Raw genomic sequence first — 15000 nt, 5'->3', positions numbered from 1 at the left:
CCAGGCTCAGCAGTACACACACTCACAGCAGGTACACACACACACACACACACACACACACACACACACTCACAGCAGGTACACACACACTCACACACACACACACACACACACACACACACACACACACACACACACACACACACACACATGATCAGAATGAGGTGAATCAACCTGAGTGTGTTGAGCCTGTATGAGCATGAACACGTTAAAACACCAGATTCAGCTGAAACGTGTGAGCTGACGTGGGACAAAGACTGAAGTCTGTTCGCTAAAGAACTCATCATCATCATCATCATCATCATCTTTATTCACATATATAGAAAAGGTATTAAAATCATTGAAATATTTGTAATTTCATATGTGAAATGGGACACCCTGAGAAGCTCAAGAGCTTTTAAAAAGGGGCCCAGACACAAAAATGACAGGAATACATACACAGGAAGGAGACATACAAACATACATAGACATACACATAGCCACATAATACATTTTGCGTGAAATGAACCCAAAATATATTCCGAACACTCACACTCTGATCCTCACATTCTCACACCACAGGATAATCTACATTTCTGACAATGGGACAAAAGCTCATTAAAATACTACAGTAATACTATATGTTGTCATGTAGTTCACTTGGTAGAACATGTGTCTTTTACACAGTCAGCCCGGGTTCGAATGCAAGCGACTATCATAGATTTTGGTCAGCAAAGCATTTTCTCCTGATCATATATAACTGTGTGGTTGTGTGTAACCTGGAGCCTCTATTCTAATGTGATAACTCTGTATTGGTTTGTTCAGCTGTAATCTACTACAGATCAAACAGTAAGACATTTAGCTTCGGTTCACTTACGTACAACATTTCTGCTCACACCGTCTCACATGAAAACCTGCACCGCCTTGTCTTATAACAGAGCCACACGCTGCGTTCACTGTCTCCAATGTAAAAAAAACAAAAAACGTTTAAAAAGCTGCCGTCGGTGAGAAGTCTAATGACAAAAACTAAACATAAAATCTGCTCTGATGATAATGAATTACAGCCTAGTATCCCAACTCCACTCAACTCAACTCAAACAACTTTATTAATCCCACCAGGGGCAATTGATTTCAGCAGCTTGCACAGTACAAAAAAACACAGTACACACGATAAAAACATATAAGTTAATGAAGTAAATAAATAGAACAGAATGCCAAGGAGTGCAGTGTCGTCAAGGATCAGTTGAATAAAGTGAATAAATTAGGGCCGGGACTTTAACGCATTAATTACGATTAATTAACGCATTTTAATTGCACTTATTAATTTATTTATTTTTTTTTTCCCTTACGTGTGTCTACGTGCGGTGCGCCCGCATGCGAGAGAGGCGGCAGTTTGAGAGGCTGACTGGCAGAGATGAGAGCTGGTGAAACGCTAGCATGGTTATTTAAAACACCATCTCTGATCTCTGCCTGCACATAGACACACAGACACGGGCGCACGCTAAATGCGCTATATAGCGCTAACTGCTCAGCTGCAGCGCTATATCTATGACCTGTCACTGTCACAGGTGCAGCTCATCTCATTATGACAGGACTTCACCCTCAGAGCTCTGTCTTCAGACTGTCCTGACCTGTCCCTGAACATCACACAGGGACAACATGGAGCTGCCTGTGTGATTGGTTACTGAGTTTTATTAATGTTTACATCAGGCTGAGTTCAACAAATCAGTTTATGCTACTGTGATTTAAGTAGCCTAGTTAAATACTACAGTAATCATCATAGTGTAGTGGAAGGAAAGACCATTTAATCTGTATGTATCAAATATCCATTAATGAATGAATCGATAATTTGCATCCCTAGTCTGTTGGTCTTGGTTAAGTACCACCTTGAATGCTTAAGCTTATGTATTCAGTCATTCAATGGTATACTAAAATCCATGTGAAAAAAAAAGCTTCTCACTGTTCTCAGGTCAAATATATGCGATTAAAATGCGATTAACTGCGATTAATTAATTACAAAGCCTCTAATTAATTCAATTAATTTTTTTAATCGAGTCCCGGCCCGAGAATAAATACATAAGTTGCACATGTTTGACCAATAAGATGTAGGCCTACATGGTAGGAATAGGATTAGGAATGTCAGATTCGGCTCATTTTGGTCAGGGAGGGAAAGGAGCCAAATGCCGATTGTTAGCGGGTCGACCCGCGTTTAAAAAAACCCACGTCGACCCGCTAATTTTAGTGGGAAAACGGCTATAGCGACGACCTGAGGGCAACAGAGGAAATTCACTTGCAAGCACGCGACCAGGAGAAGACAAGATGTTGTGTACGATGTGTAGTGAAACAGCTGTATCTGTCATAGAGGTAATAAACCCTCCAACAGGCTCTACTGTAATGATCCGCTCTTTAACAGCTTTAGATAAGTTTCACTTCATTCACTAAAGCAGTGGTTCCCAACCTTTTTCTTAAAGGACAATTCCAGGCGAATTCAACTCTGGGGTGTATTTTCATATCATTTTAGGTCTAAAAGAATGAATCTGAAGATTTTCAGTTTAATGTCTCCTGTTTTGCGGTAGTTGCGTCTGTCCGTGCATCGCCACGGCAGCAATGAATGGGAGTGGATGTAAGTTCTGCTGTTTAGGCTGTTTCCAGCCCTCAAAGCCGCAATTTTTTTCCACAGACAGCGTCAGATGGAGACTCAAACATGCACCGAGAAGTTTATTTACTTCAAGCAAGCCGACATGTTTGTAAAACTAGATCTAATTCAAAGTCTCCCGGAGTCTCGCGTGAGCCCGAAGTTGCAGTGCTGGTGTGTTCAGGTGCAGTGGGAGCTACCGTTTGTGTCATAAACACAGGATTATACAACAAGTAGTTCCGACCAAGCAATCTGATTGGTCAATAAGACATTTAGAACGTGCTCAAATCAGCATTACAGCACGGCTGACTCATCACTGAAAATATTACTTCGCCATGTCATGTTGTTTACACATCTCCATGGCAACATGGATTTTTCGTAATTTATTACTCGTGAAAATAAATCACAAACTACATTGACCTCCTGTAGGTTGTTCCTGACAGCTGCCAAAGTCACATTTATAGAACAATTATGTTATTTTATTTTTTGTTAATATATTGTAAACTTCCCCGTTACAGCCGAGAGGATTGTCTCCCTCCCATGTGTGTAACGTTACAAAGTCGGAGAGACACGAGTTGTGATCGCGGTGAATATGTTTTTTAAAATATGGCCTGGAGCTGAATATTTTCATTGGATAAAACGGAGGTGATTACCTGTATGTTTCTCTCTCTCCCTCTCTCTTGCTTGCGCCTTTTGGGCTTTTAAATAATCTGGAGTAATCGTTTCTTTCTCTATCAGCTGTGTCGGCGACACGGCGCTATAACTTCATTTACATGCAGAGTTTGCGGTTGTAGAAGCTACATCTGTGAAAGGAAAAAAACGGCATCTTTGTCATAACTTGTGCGAGTTTGTGCGGTGTTGATTTAGTTCGGGAAAGTCCGAGACCGCGTTAAAACATGAACGTCAGCTCAGAGTTCACTCATCTGGGACTAGAAAATCATTTCTGTTGCTAGGTCGTTACTAAGGTTCGGACTATTTGCTGTAGAGGTGAACTAGGTTCCATTACACATAGGAGTCTACTGACGTGACTGATTGTGTTTCAGTTATTAGTCAGACCCCATTTATTTCCATGGAAACGGGAAGCACACTCGCAAAAAACTTTACATTTTGAGAGCAAAACGTCCATCAACATGAATATTTATTTAATTATACGCTTTATTTTGTTGGTAATTGTTGTATAATCGCAATATTACCCTCGAGGGTGTGCTTAAACGGAATTTGAGCACTTCGGTGATGCTTGCGGACCTCGGCGCAAGCGCCTCGGTCCTGACCGCATCACCGTCGTGCTCAAATGACGTTAAAGCACACCCTCTCGGGTAATATTGCTTAAATATCAACTCTTTACTTGCTTCAAGTGTACATTTTTTTCCACAGGCAGCGTCAGGTGGCTACTCAAACATGCGCCGAGAAGTTTTTTTCCTTGAAGCAAGTAAAGAGTTGATATTCCTGTGTTTATGACACAAACGGTAGCTTTTCCCACTGCACCTGAACACACCGCGCACGGCAACTGGGTCTCGCGCGAGACTCCGGGAGACTTTGAATTAGATCTAGTTTTACAAACATGTCGGCTTGCTTGAAGTAAATAAACTTCTCGGTGCATGTTTGAGTCTCCATCTGACGCTGTCTGTGGAAAAAAAATGCGGCTTTGAGGGATGGAAACAGCCTAAACAGCAGAACTTACATCCACTCCCATTCATTGCTGCCGTGGCGACGCGGGGACAGACGCCACTACCGCAAAACAGGAGACATTAAACTGAAAATCTTCAGATTCATTCTTTTAGACCTAAAATGATATGAAAATACACCCCCGAGTTGAATTCGCCTGGAATTGTCCTTTAAGGGACCCAAATTTTTACCATTGAAAACTTTACTTTAAAAATAAAACATGTAAACATGTAACTTCTTTTACATGAAATACTTTATTATATTTCAGTAATTTAATAACAGCATGGAACAAACAATCAGGAGAACCTGTGTATGATTACAACATCTTCAGAACTTGTACTTTTAAAAACATAATTCTGTTTTTAAAAGTACAAGTTCTGCAGAATATGTTGTAATTTTACACAGGTTTTTTCTCATTGTTCCGTTGCTGTTTTCCAAATTCATTGTGACTGATATTGCCCTGCTGTATATTATGTATTTAAGGTTTTAAAACCGTTGATATTCAATCATCTATTGATATAGGCCTATAATTTATTTGTTTATCTATTTAAATACATACATAAAATGTTTAATGTGGCCCTTGAATTTAGGTGATTTTGTCACATATATGAATTAAATGCTTAGCCTACTCATTTATTTAACATTTTAATTACATTAAAATTATTAAACCCCTTAAAATCAAGAGGGCTTCGCGACCCCCCCTGGATCTTTGCCGCCCCCCAGGTTGGGAACCACTGCACTAAAGGACACGATGTCTCTGCTTCCTGCTCCACGCTCAGCAGCATCAACCTCAGGCTTGTTGCCGTAGCGACTGACCCAGCATCACGATGATCTGGCTCTCTGGAACGGAAAACTCAGAGTTTCAGGCTCAACATACTCAGAGTTTCCACTAATCCTGCTGCTTTCTGTGTGTGTGTGTGTGTGTGTAGGAGCTTCCTGATGAGCTGCTGATCAAACTGGTTCAACAGAGACTGAGTGAGGTCGACTGCTACAACAGGGTGAGGTCACTCCTCCATCTTCACCTCCATCATCTTCATCATCATCATCATCATCTCTCTATCACCCCTTTCCCACTGGCCAAAAAACCCGTTTAAACCCGCTAACAATCGGCTTCTGGTGGCAGTGGGAAAGGCACCGAGCCGCGTCGACGCGGGTCAAACGACTCGGCAAGCGACGCGGGTTAAAATCGGCTTCAATCGGCTTCTGGTGGCAGTGGGAACGCCAGACCCGCGTCAACCCGCTAATTTACGTGATGATGCTGAGCGTTACGTGACGATACGTCATCGCGCCGGTTGTGTCTCATATCACCAAAACAAAGCTCTGCTCCGCTCTGCTCTCATCAAACAACACGACCAAAAACGATTGAAAAAGAAAAGAAGCGACCGTCTGTTTAACTGACGTGTTGTTGTGTCGCGGACGAACCGTCACTCGGCTCATTTTGGTCAATGGGAAAGTTGTTAGCGGGTCGACCCGCGTTTTTAAAAAACCCGCATCGAGGGGCGGTGCGTGGCGCAGTGGGTAAAGCGGCCGCCCCATGTAGAGGCTACAGTCCTCAATGCAGGCGTCCCCGGTTCGAATCCCGCGTCGGGCAGACCTTTCCTGCGTGTCATTCCCCCTCTCTCTGCCTCCCATTTCCTGTCTATCTACTAGGGGTGTCAACAATAATCGATTCGGTGATGCATTGCAATGCGGGACATGGACGATTCAGCATCGATGCGGCAACGTGCCATAATCGATTATGTCACTGTTTATTTTCTGGCCTCAAATAAAGTTGTGAAGTTTCAATTACCTCCGGGGGCATTTCCGTAGCAACGACATGCGCAGCCTGTAGCTACATGCTAAGCAGCAGCACCAGCAGTAGCAGTGTTGCCGCTGGCTTTCTTTTTCCTTTTTTTATTTTTCACCCGCGGTCGGGTTGAGAATTAATTAATTAACGCTCGTGATTCCGGCCGTGTCGGGTCCGAGACTCAACAAGCCGGTCTGGTTTTACTGTCACTACAGGCAGTATCAGTATGCCCGTTATCACCAATAAACACAGTAGAGGAGGGGGAGTGACTGAGCTCAGGCTGTGGTACGGGGGTCTCTGATGCAGAGAGAGAGAGACCTGCCGTGCCGTGTAAAAACAACCACAACAAAAAGTGTCACGACTTCCTGTATCGGGCCCTTCAAAATAAAAGCCCCGTAGTCTTTCATATAGTTAAGTCATTGATTTTGAGTTAATATTGACAAGACACGGCTCCAAAGGTTTGTTTGTTTTTTCCTGCGACCAATCGACCAATGAAATTTTGGTCGGCTAATTTTTGGGGGCAGCCCTAGAAGTGATTTATGTTTTCTTTTTCAGGTTTGAAAATCCCATATCCAATACCCTGTACCATTCAATTTTATTTTATTTCATGACATTTATGTCAAAGATACAGGAGAGTGATAATACATAGCAGCCAATAAAATCTGTTGTTCAATATCTCATGACTGATGAAAAATTTGCCGTGTTGTGCAGTAGAATTTTGATGCATTGCAATGCATCGCAATGCATCGGAGAATCGAATCGAATCGAATCGTTACCTGCCGAATCGTAATCGAATCGAATCGTGAGGGCAGTGCCAATGCACGCCCCTCTACACCATACATGGGCATTTTACGGCCCGCGGGCCAGACCCGGCCCACATGCCGTCTCAATCCGGCCCGCGAGCCGAAGTGCGAGCCGAACTGGTATTATGACCCGATTGCTTTTATTACGTTGATGCGCACTAATCAGCTGTTAGAACAGGAGCTTGCACATCGCAGACAGAAACCTCCTCCAGGTAGAAGACAGACGGCTGCTCAGTCTCTTTCTCTGTCGGACACCGGAGCTCCGACTGAGGAGAGAGAGCAGCCGCTCTGCTGCAGCTTTTCTCCACAGCGGAGTTTCTGATCACCGGGACCTGTCAGCGGTAGCCTAGACCGCGGGGCCGGCCGGTGTTTCACAACCCTCCGTCAGCCGAACCATGTCATAACTTCTGACGGTTACAAAGCCCCATCACGGCACCTAATTATTATTTCCCAAACACTAAGGTTTAGCAAACTGTGATTAAAAGAGTATTTTATGAGATGGCTGGGTTTTCTGACGTGATCGACCATATGAGTGATTGTAGCCACGTGCGTCTGAAGCCTCCATCCACCAATGGCTACGCTTGTAATCAAATCAGTCTTTTTTTTCATGTTGGTGCTGTTAGGCAGCAGCAAATGAGTATTGTGTTTCTTCATAAATAAAAGGTTATCTACATACAAATAGAACAGTCTCACTGAATCAGAACTGAAAAGGATCTGAGTGCTTAATTATAGGTTCAGGTGTCTGTGAACATTATTAATTGGTGCAGTCATTTATGGTCAGTAAGTTTTGATAGAACAATCTGCCTTGAGTCCATATTTATATCATAATACAGCATGTTTCTTCAGTGATCTGTGATGGATATAAGTTGAAAATGCGATTACATGGATTGTGGGCTGTCAGCCTGTTGTAATGCAATCAATTCCACCAAATATATGTAGTTATATAGGCTAATATATAATTATATATAATTCAGCAATAAATATTTGATGTTTCAATTTGATTTCGAATCGTGTGGCCCTTCACTCACTTTATCGGAGTCAGTGTGGCCCTCTGGAAAAAATAATTGCCTACCCCTGATCTACACTGTGGCTATCAAATAAAAAGGCAAAAACGCCCCAAAAAGCACAAAAAAAACCTGCATCGACCCGCTAATTTTAGTGGGAAAACGGCTTAAAAGTAGTGGGTGGCTGCGCCTTTGAGACAAACTGTTTGTAAAAACGGGCTATACACATAAAATTGCCTTGCCTTGCCGTGCCTTGCCGTGGATACTAGGGGTGGGAGAAAAAAATCGATTCACATAAATATCGCAATATCTTTTTTGACGATTTTTAAATCGATTTTTTTTTTCTTTTTTCTTTTTTTTGTTGACATTTTTTTAAAATAATGTGCAATGTGCAATTGTTTGCCTTTTTTACATCCAGAGAGTCCAGGTTTTGAAAAGGGTTTAAGTTCACTTTATAATGGAGTATGTTAATTTATAGGCTCCTACAGTGTTTGTGTGCAGATAAATGTTAAAAATGCTAAAGACTAAAAATCATAGAGAGAATCGTCAATATCGTAGAATCGCAATTTAAATCGATTCGCCATCCAAAAAAATCGTAGAAGAATCGAATCGGGAGAAAAGCGTATCGTCCCAGCCCTAATGGATACTTAAAAGCAGTGGGTGGCTGCGCGTTGCCATGGATACAGCATGTAACAGCACACACACCACCAGTACACACATGAGAACGATGAGGGGTCAGTGTTGCTCTGTCCCGGTTGCTGCCGTAGTGTCTTTGGGCAAGAGACCTTCCCCACCTTGCTCCTGATGGGTCGTGGTCAACGCCGTGCATGGCAGCTTCCGCCATCAGTGTGTGAATGTGTGTGAATGTGTGTGAATGTGTGTGAATGTGATGAACTGTAAAGCGCTTTGGGTATCGTTATAGTAAAAGCGCTTTATAAATACAGAGCATTTACCATTTGTACCTCTTCTGTCTCTCAGCCCCCCCCTCCGTGTAGTTGTGTTGTGTTGTGTCGTGTTGTGTTGTGTTGTAGTCGTGTGTCTCTCTGGGGATCAGCTGTGTTGTTTCCACTGCTGCTCCTCGTTAACATCACTTCCTGTTTCCTGTCAGAGACCAACAACAACACAACACAATAACAACACAACACAATAACACAACAGTGTGTGCGCTGACTCAAGTAGTTTTTCAGTTGAAAGTTGAAAACTCGTCTGTTTCCTCCTGTCAGGATTCATGCAGAGCCTTTGTTAGAGTGTGTGTGTGTGTGTGTGTGTGTGTGTGTTTAGTTCAGTGTGTGTGTGTGTGTGTGTGTGTGTGTGTGTGATTGTTCCTCTAAACTCTACAAACAGCTGCTTCTCTCCGTCTCCAACCTGCAGCGTTTAGCATTTAGCTTCAGTGTGTGTGTGTGTGTGTGTGTGTGTTTAGTTCAGTGTGTGTGTGTGTGTGTGTTTAGTTCAGTGTGTGTGTGTGTGTGTGTTTAGTTCAGTGTGTGTGTGTGTGTGTGTGTGTTTAGCAGCTCCTTTGATCAGCTAATGGCTGTTTTTGGCCGCGGGCTACACTCGACACACACACACCAGGGAGCGTGTGTGTGTGTCAGTGATTGACAGGTGGCATCAGGCTCCGCCCCCTGCTGTCACTTCCATTACCGCACCTGTCTCTCTCTCCCTCTCTCTCTATCCCTCTCTCTCTTCCTTCTCTGTCTATACACATATATATATACACAAGTTTCCCAGAATGCAGCAGTAGCACCGGCCGTTACAATCGCAGTCGGAAAGTTTTAATTTTGCGACGTAATACAACGTAATTAACTGTGCAGCGGCGGAGTCGTGTCCCAAAGTGTTTTTCATTTGACCAGTGAGTCACTGTATTGAATTCACTACGTAGGGAGGAGGGAGGAGGGCTGTCCCGATTATCATATTTTGATAATCGAATATTCGCGGACATAAAATCGAAGCCGAGGGGTGTACAATCGTAACGTCTGACGGGGGGGGGGGGGGGGGGATGCACGATTGTAGCGTTAATAATGAAAGTAATGGCAAACAAACACTGCATATCTCCACAATCAGGCAGGTTTCCATGATGCCAAGTAAGGGGGCAGTTGTGGGTCTGAGAAGTGAAGTCACTTCCGCGTTCAACAAACTGCAATCCCCTCTTCTTCCTCTGGGGGCTGGTGTCAGAAGGGAGCAACTCCAATTGAGCCCCATGTTAAAATCGCCGACTTTACAGCTTAAAGGGATAGTTCAACATTTTGGCAAATTGGCCCATTGCCATAATCGCTATAGTCATAGCAGTAGGTTCATTACCTTTAATTGTAGGTGTAAGCTATTTTCAGTACGGCGGAGCGCAGCAGCTGGCTGCTCAGAGCTACGCTATGGAGGCTAACGGAATTTCTTGGTTTCCCTCATTAAACTCATCAAATTCAACATCCCAAAACTCCACAGCGCTTTTGTGGACAAGTTGTGAGCTGCACAACCACCACGCTATGAGATAATGACGGAACGATAAAAAACGGAGCCGTTTTCGAGGTAAATACAGGGTAAATACGGAGACTGCTTGCTGAAAAACTGTCCCTGAACGCAACGCGCATCAGCGGTTTTGTATGAATTTACCTCGAAAACGGCTCCGTTTCGTATCGTTCCGTCATTATCTCATAGCGTGGTGGTTGTGCAGCTCACAACTTGTCTACAAAAGCGCTGTGGAGTTTTGGGATTTTGTATTTGATGAGTTTAATGAGGGAAACCAAGAAATTCCCTTAGCCTCCATAGCGTAGCTCTGAGCAGCCAGCTGCTGCGCTCCGCCGTACTGAAAATAGCTTACACCTACAATTAAAGGTAACGAACCTACTGCTATGACTATAGCGATTATGGCAATGGGCCAATTTGCCAAAATGTTGAACTATCCCTTTAAAAAAACATATTTACAGCCTGGTACATTTTATTTTTTTGGTCTCAACCGATAGTTTCTACCCCCGCACACACTCTGAGGGGGGTGAATTTTTTTAAACTCTACCGTTTTACTGTTATTGGGTTTAAAATTCTGGCCAATTAGGGCGCGGGAACGTTGAGTGACAGGTCCGGAGACCGCTGCTTCGAGGCCAGTGGGCGGGCCCTCGGCCGGCCAACGGCCGCACCGCTCCAAATATGGCAGTAGAATCCAACATGGCGCGGTTCAAACCCCCGTAGTAGCGGCACAAAACAGACTCCCCCAAACCAATGGCTGACTTCACGGTGCTACGGCCGGTCTGACTACAGGCTATGGTGCCAAGTAGCCGACTCATTTTAATGGAACAACTGCCGAATTGGAAGGACGGAAAAAAATCGATCACAGACTTCATGATCAATTACCATGGCAACGAACGAAGCTTTGTCCTAAATCTAAGGCCGACCCAAATAAATCGAAGCTGATGTTTGTTAGTGTCACAGTAAATGTCGTCCCTCTGAAACAGGAAGTGGAGTCATTGTACTCTGTGTGTGTGTGTGTGTGTGTGTGTGTGTGTGTGTGTGTGTGTGTGTGTGTGTGTGTGTGTGTGGGTGTGTGTGTGTGTGGGTGTGTGTGTGTGTGTGTGTGTGTGTGTGTGTGCAGGGCTGGGTGCTGGAGGGAATCCCTCAGACTCGTCTTCAGGCTCTGGGTCTGCAGCAGGTCGGAGTGCTGCCTCAACATGTTGGTGAGTCACACACACACAGACACACACACACACACACACACACACACACACACACAGACACACACACACACACACACACACACACACACAGCCTCATGTGTTTCCCTGTGAGGTACTTTGTGTTGCAGCAAGTAAAAAACACACAAGACGCACAATTAAAAGTGTGTGTGTGCGTGTGTGTGTGTGTGTGTGTGTGTGTGTGTGTGTGCGTGCGTGCGTGCGTGTGTGTGTGTGTGTGTGTGTGTGCGTGCGTGTGTGTGTGTGTGTGTGTGTGTCAGTGGTGCTGGAGGCTCCTGATGAGGTTCTGGTGGAGAGGAGTCAGGGGAAACTGGTGGATCCACTGACCGGAGGTGAGACAAGGCATCTTTATTTATCAATTTATTTATTTATAAACTCAAGGTGCTTTTACATAAAGACAAAACATTAAAAAAAAAGAGAGAAGCATAAAACAGAATAAAAACAAACACAAAAAACAGAGTTAAAAGCAAGCAAGCAAATAACAGAAAATAGATAAGGTGAGTCTTCACCTGGAGACAAACTAACTAGAGCTGTGTTGTAAATCATCCCCTCCCTCCCTCTCCCCTACATCATGTATCATCATGACGATGTAGTGAACTGGAGGAGGATTCAGACGCTACACAGTCATTTTCTGAACGTGGTTGTATTAGATGCTCCAGGTGTTAGTGTGTTAGCGTGTTAGCCTACTGCTGTGACGTAGCAGACGCACCCAGAATCATGTTACAAACCATGGATGTATGAAACAAACTGGACACATAAAAATAAAATAAGAAAAACCGGACATTTGCGGTAGTGATGCGCGGGCTGACCCGTAGCCCGCGGGGCGGGGCGGTGCGGGTCAAGAAATCTTTACTTTATTTGCGGTGCGGGTCGGGGCGGGTCATTAAAAAAACTGACGATGAAGTCCAGAGTGTGTTATCAGGGCCGCGCTGATGTTGACGGGAAAGCCGGCGGAGGTGTGAGGGAACCGGATGAGACGGCGGCTGGGCGCATCAGCAGAGCGGGGTTGGTTTCACAGAGAGCAGAGAGCAGGGACTGGGGAGGACGAGAGGCGGCGGCCACCGCGGCTGCTGCACGCTGCACTGTGACTCTCTCACTCCTCATGAGCTCCACAGTCCACACTGACAAGCTACCGGCAACACAGCACCTCTTGTCTGCCCTTTCAAAGTAAAAAAGGCCGCTGTCTGACGTTTAATAGCAGCGGGGCGGGTCGGGGCGGGTTGTGAAAATAGATACGGTGGTGCGGGGCGGGCTGGGGCGGGTCAAAATACTTCATAGATGCGGGACCCGCGGGTTGGAAAAAAACCCGGCCCGCGCATCACTAATTTGCGGGAACATTAGAGGATGTGATTCTGTGTGGTTGTGTTTGTGGGACAATAAACTGTTGAAATATCGTTAGTTTGGTTTGGTCGACTACTGTTGTGTGTCCCGACCGTGAGCCGTGGCTATTAGCTTAGCTCGTTAGCTGTGGCTATTAGCTTAGCTGGTTAGCTGGTATTTCCTCCATATTCTACTACAGTTTCTTTATTAGATTGATTTAATGCTGCCTGTTAATGTTGGGATGCTGCTGCCCAACTCCTGCTGCTCAGGCAAACGGAGCCAAGGCAAATACGTCTGAGGAGTTTACTGCTAAATAACCTGAAGAAATCCTAGCTAACATGCTAATTAGCTTGCTGCTCTTCTCATTGCATTGTGGGATACATACGGGAGTAGAAAGTAGTGTACATCGCTTGTTCACTCAATGTTGCGGTGCATTGTGGGTGTTTTGTCATCCACTATCAGTGGACGACAAAATCAGGGATCAGTGGTTCCCAACCCATTTCTTAATGGACCCATATTTTTACCATTGAAAACTTTGGTTACCCCCCCCCCCCCCCCCCGATATAAAATAAAATAAGGAACATCATAACTTCTTTTACATGAAATACTTTATTATATTTCAGTAATTTAATAACAGCATGGAACAAACAATCAGGAGAACCTGTGTATGATTACAACATATTTCTTCAGAACTTGTACTTTTAAAAACATAATTGTGTTTTTAAAAGTACAAGTTCTGAAGACTATGTCGTAATTTTACACAGGTTTTTTCTCATTGGTCCGTTGCTGTTTTTCAAATTCATTGTGACTGATATTGCCCTGCTGTATATTATGTATTTAATGTTTTAAAACTGTTGATATTCAATCATCTATTGATATAGGCCTATAATTTATTTGTTTATCTATTTAAATACATACATAAAATGTTTAATGTGGCCCTTGAATTTAGTTGATTTTGTCACATATATGAATTAAATGCTTGGCCTACTCATTTATTGAACATTTTAATTACATTAAAATGATTAAACCCCTTAAAATCAAGAGGGCTTCGCGACCCCCCCTGGATTTTTGGCGCCCCCCAGGTTGGGAACCACTGATGTAGTGGATGAAATTAATCGCAGAGAATTCTAACAACACTACAAAATGTTGAACACACTAGATAGTTAGTGAACTACATCCGTGATTGGGGGGAGATTTACTAGACAGTTTAACTCACCTTCATCTTCATCCTTATCTTCATCCTCATCTTCATCTTCCTCAGTCCGATGATGTTGACTTTAAAGTCCCACTCCCGCGACCCTTTTCGGCCATTTTTAAAACCAGCTCATTAGCCATGCACATTAGCAATGCACCTCTGGGGGGTGGGCGGAGACTGCGCTGCTCTGCACCCGCCCAGCCACCTCCTCGCACCCCACCCCCCCGCTTGCTGACAGCTGGACATTGTACAATTACAGATTCAGCGCGTTTAATGTAAAACTCCACGCTGGGATTCGATCCCAGACTGGTGCATAGTCCTTGTTTATGATGCAAGCTGCTCTACCAGGTGAGCTATACCTATTATACCTTGACAGCTACATCGAGCTGTCAAGCCTTTCACCTCTGAGCCAGATGCAGAGCGGGGCGGGAGCTTGTAGCACTAGTGCCCTCCCCTGGAGCTGTGACACGTCAGCTCCAGTCTCCCTGAAACTGCCAGTTCGCGTCTGCCATTGGTTCACAGCAGTTTGAAGGCAGAAAAACTCAGAAATGCAATTTTGCACTTCCTTCTCTGCTGATAAGTGCTCTAACACAAGAAAAATGCCACAGGAACATGTGAAAAGCTCAAAAAACACGATTTTCACGGGAGTGGGTCTTTAATCTGATGACATCACTTCCTGTCTGCAGACGTCTACCACCACACCTTCATCTGGCCGCGTGACGACGTGGTGGCTGGGCGTCTGGAGAGGGGGCGGGGCCAGCCGGAGCAGCAGCAGCAGCGATTGGCCGAGCTGCGGCGTTTCCGCTGTGAGGTCACGGGTCTGAAATCGGCCTATGAGCACGTCCTGAAGGTCGTCAACGGCGACCAGCCACACGACGACGTCTACCAGCACGGTGAGATAGATAGATAGATAGATAGATAGATAGATAGATAGAT

The 15000-nt window shown here is 44.4% G+C and overlaps 2 protein-coding genes across 2 annotated transcripts in view; both read left to right on the top strand.

Moving 5' to 3' along the window:
* LOC146980516 (uncharacterized) overlaps window positions 1-15000 on the top strand; it is a 528771-nt gene that overhangs the window by 61832 nt on the left and 451939 nt on the right. The window lies entirely within an intron of this gene.
* LOC146980627 (adenylate kinase 8-like) overlaps window positions 1-15000 on the top strand; it is a 24984-nt gene that overhangs the window by 3387 nt on the left and 6597 nt on the right. Inside the window, exons 4-8 of the mRNA XM_085785751.1 lie at window positions 1-31; window positions 5209-5277; window positions 11450-11531; window positions 11810-11881; window positions 14751-14957. The exon at window positions 1-31 is cut by the window's left edge and continues 80 nt beyond it. Coding sequence (XP_085641877.1) covers window positions 1-31; window positions 5209-5277; window positions 11450-11531; window positions 11810-11881; window positions 14751-14957 — 461 coding nt within the window. The remainder of the gene's footprint in view (window positions 32-5208; window positions 5278-11449; window positions 11532-11809; window positions 11882-14750; window positions 14958-15000) is intronic.

Source organism: Trachurus japonicus, chromosome 9, assembly GCF_045865225.1.
Source record: "Trachurus japonicus isolate A0001 chromosome 9, Traja_1.0".
NCBI classification, from domain to species: domain Eukaryota; kingdom Metazoa; phylum Chordata; class Actinopteri; order Carangiformes; family Carangidae; genus Trachurus; species Trachurus japonicus.
The sequence above is the reverse complement of the archived record's forward strand: the minus strand, read 5'-3'. Positions and strand labels throughout refer to the sequence as shown.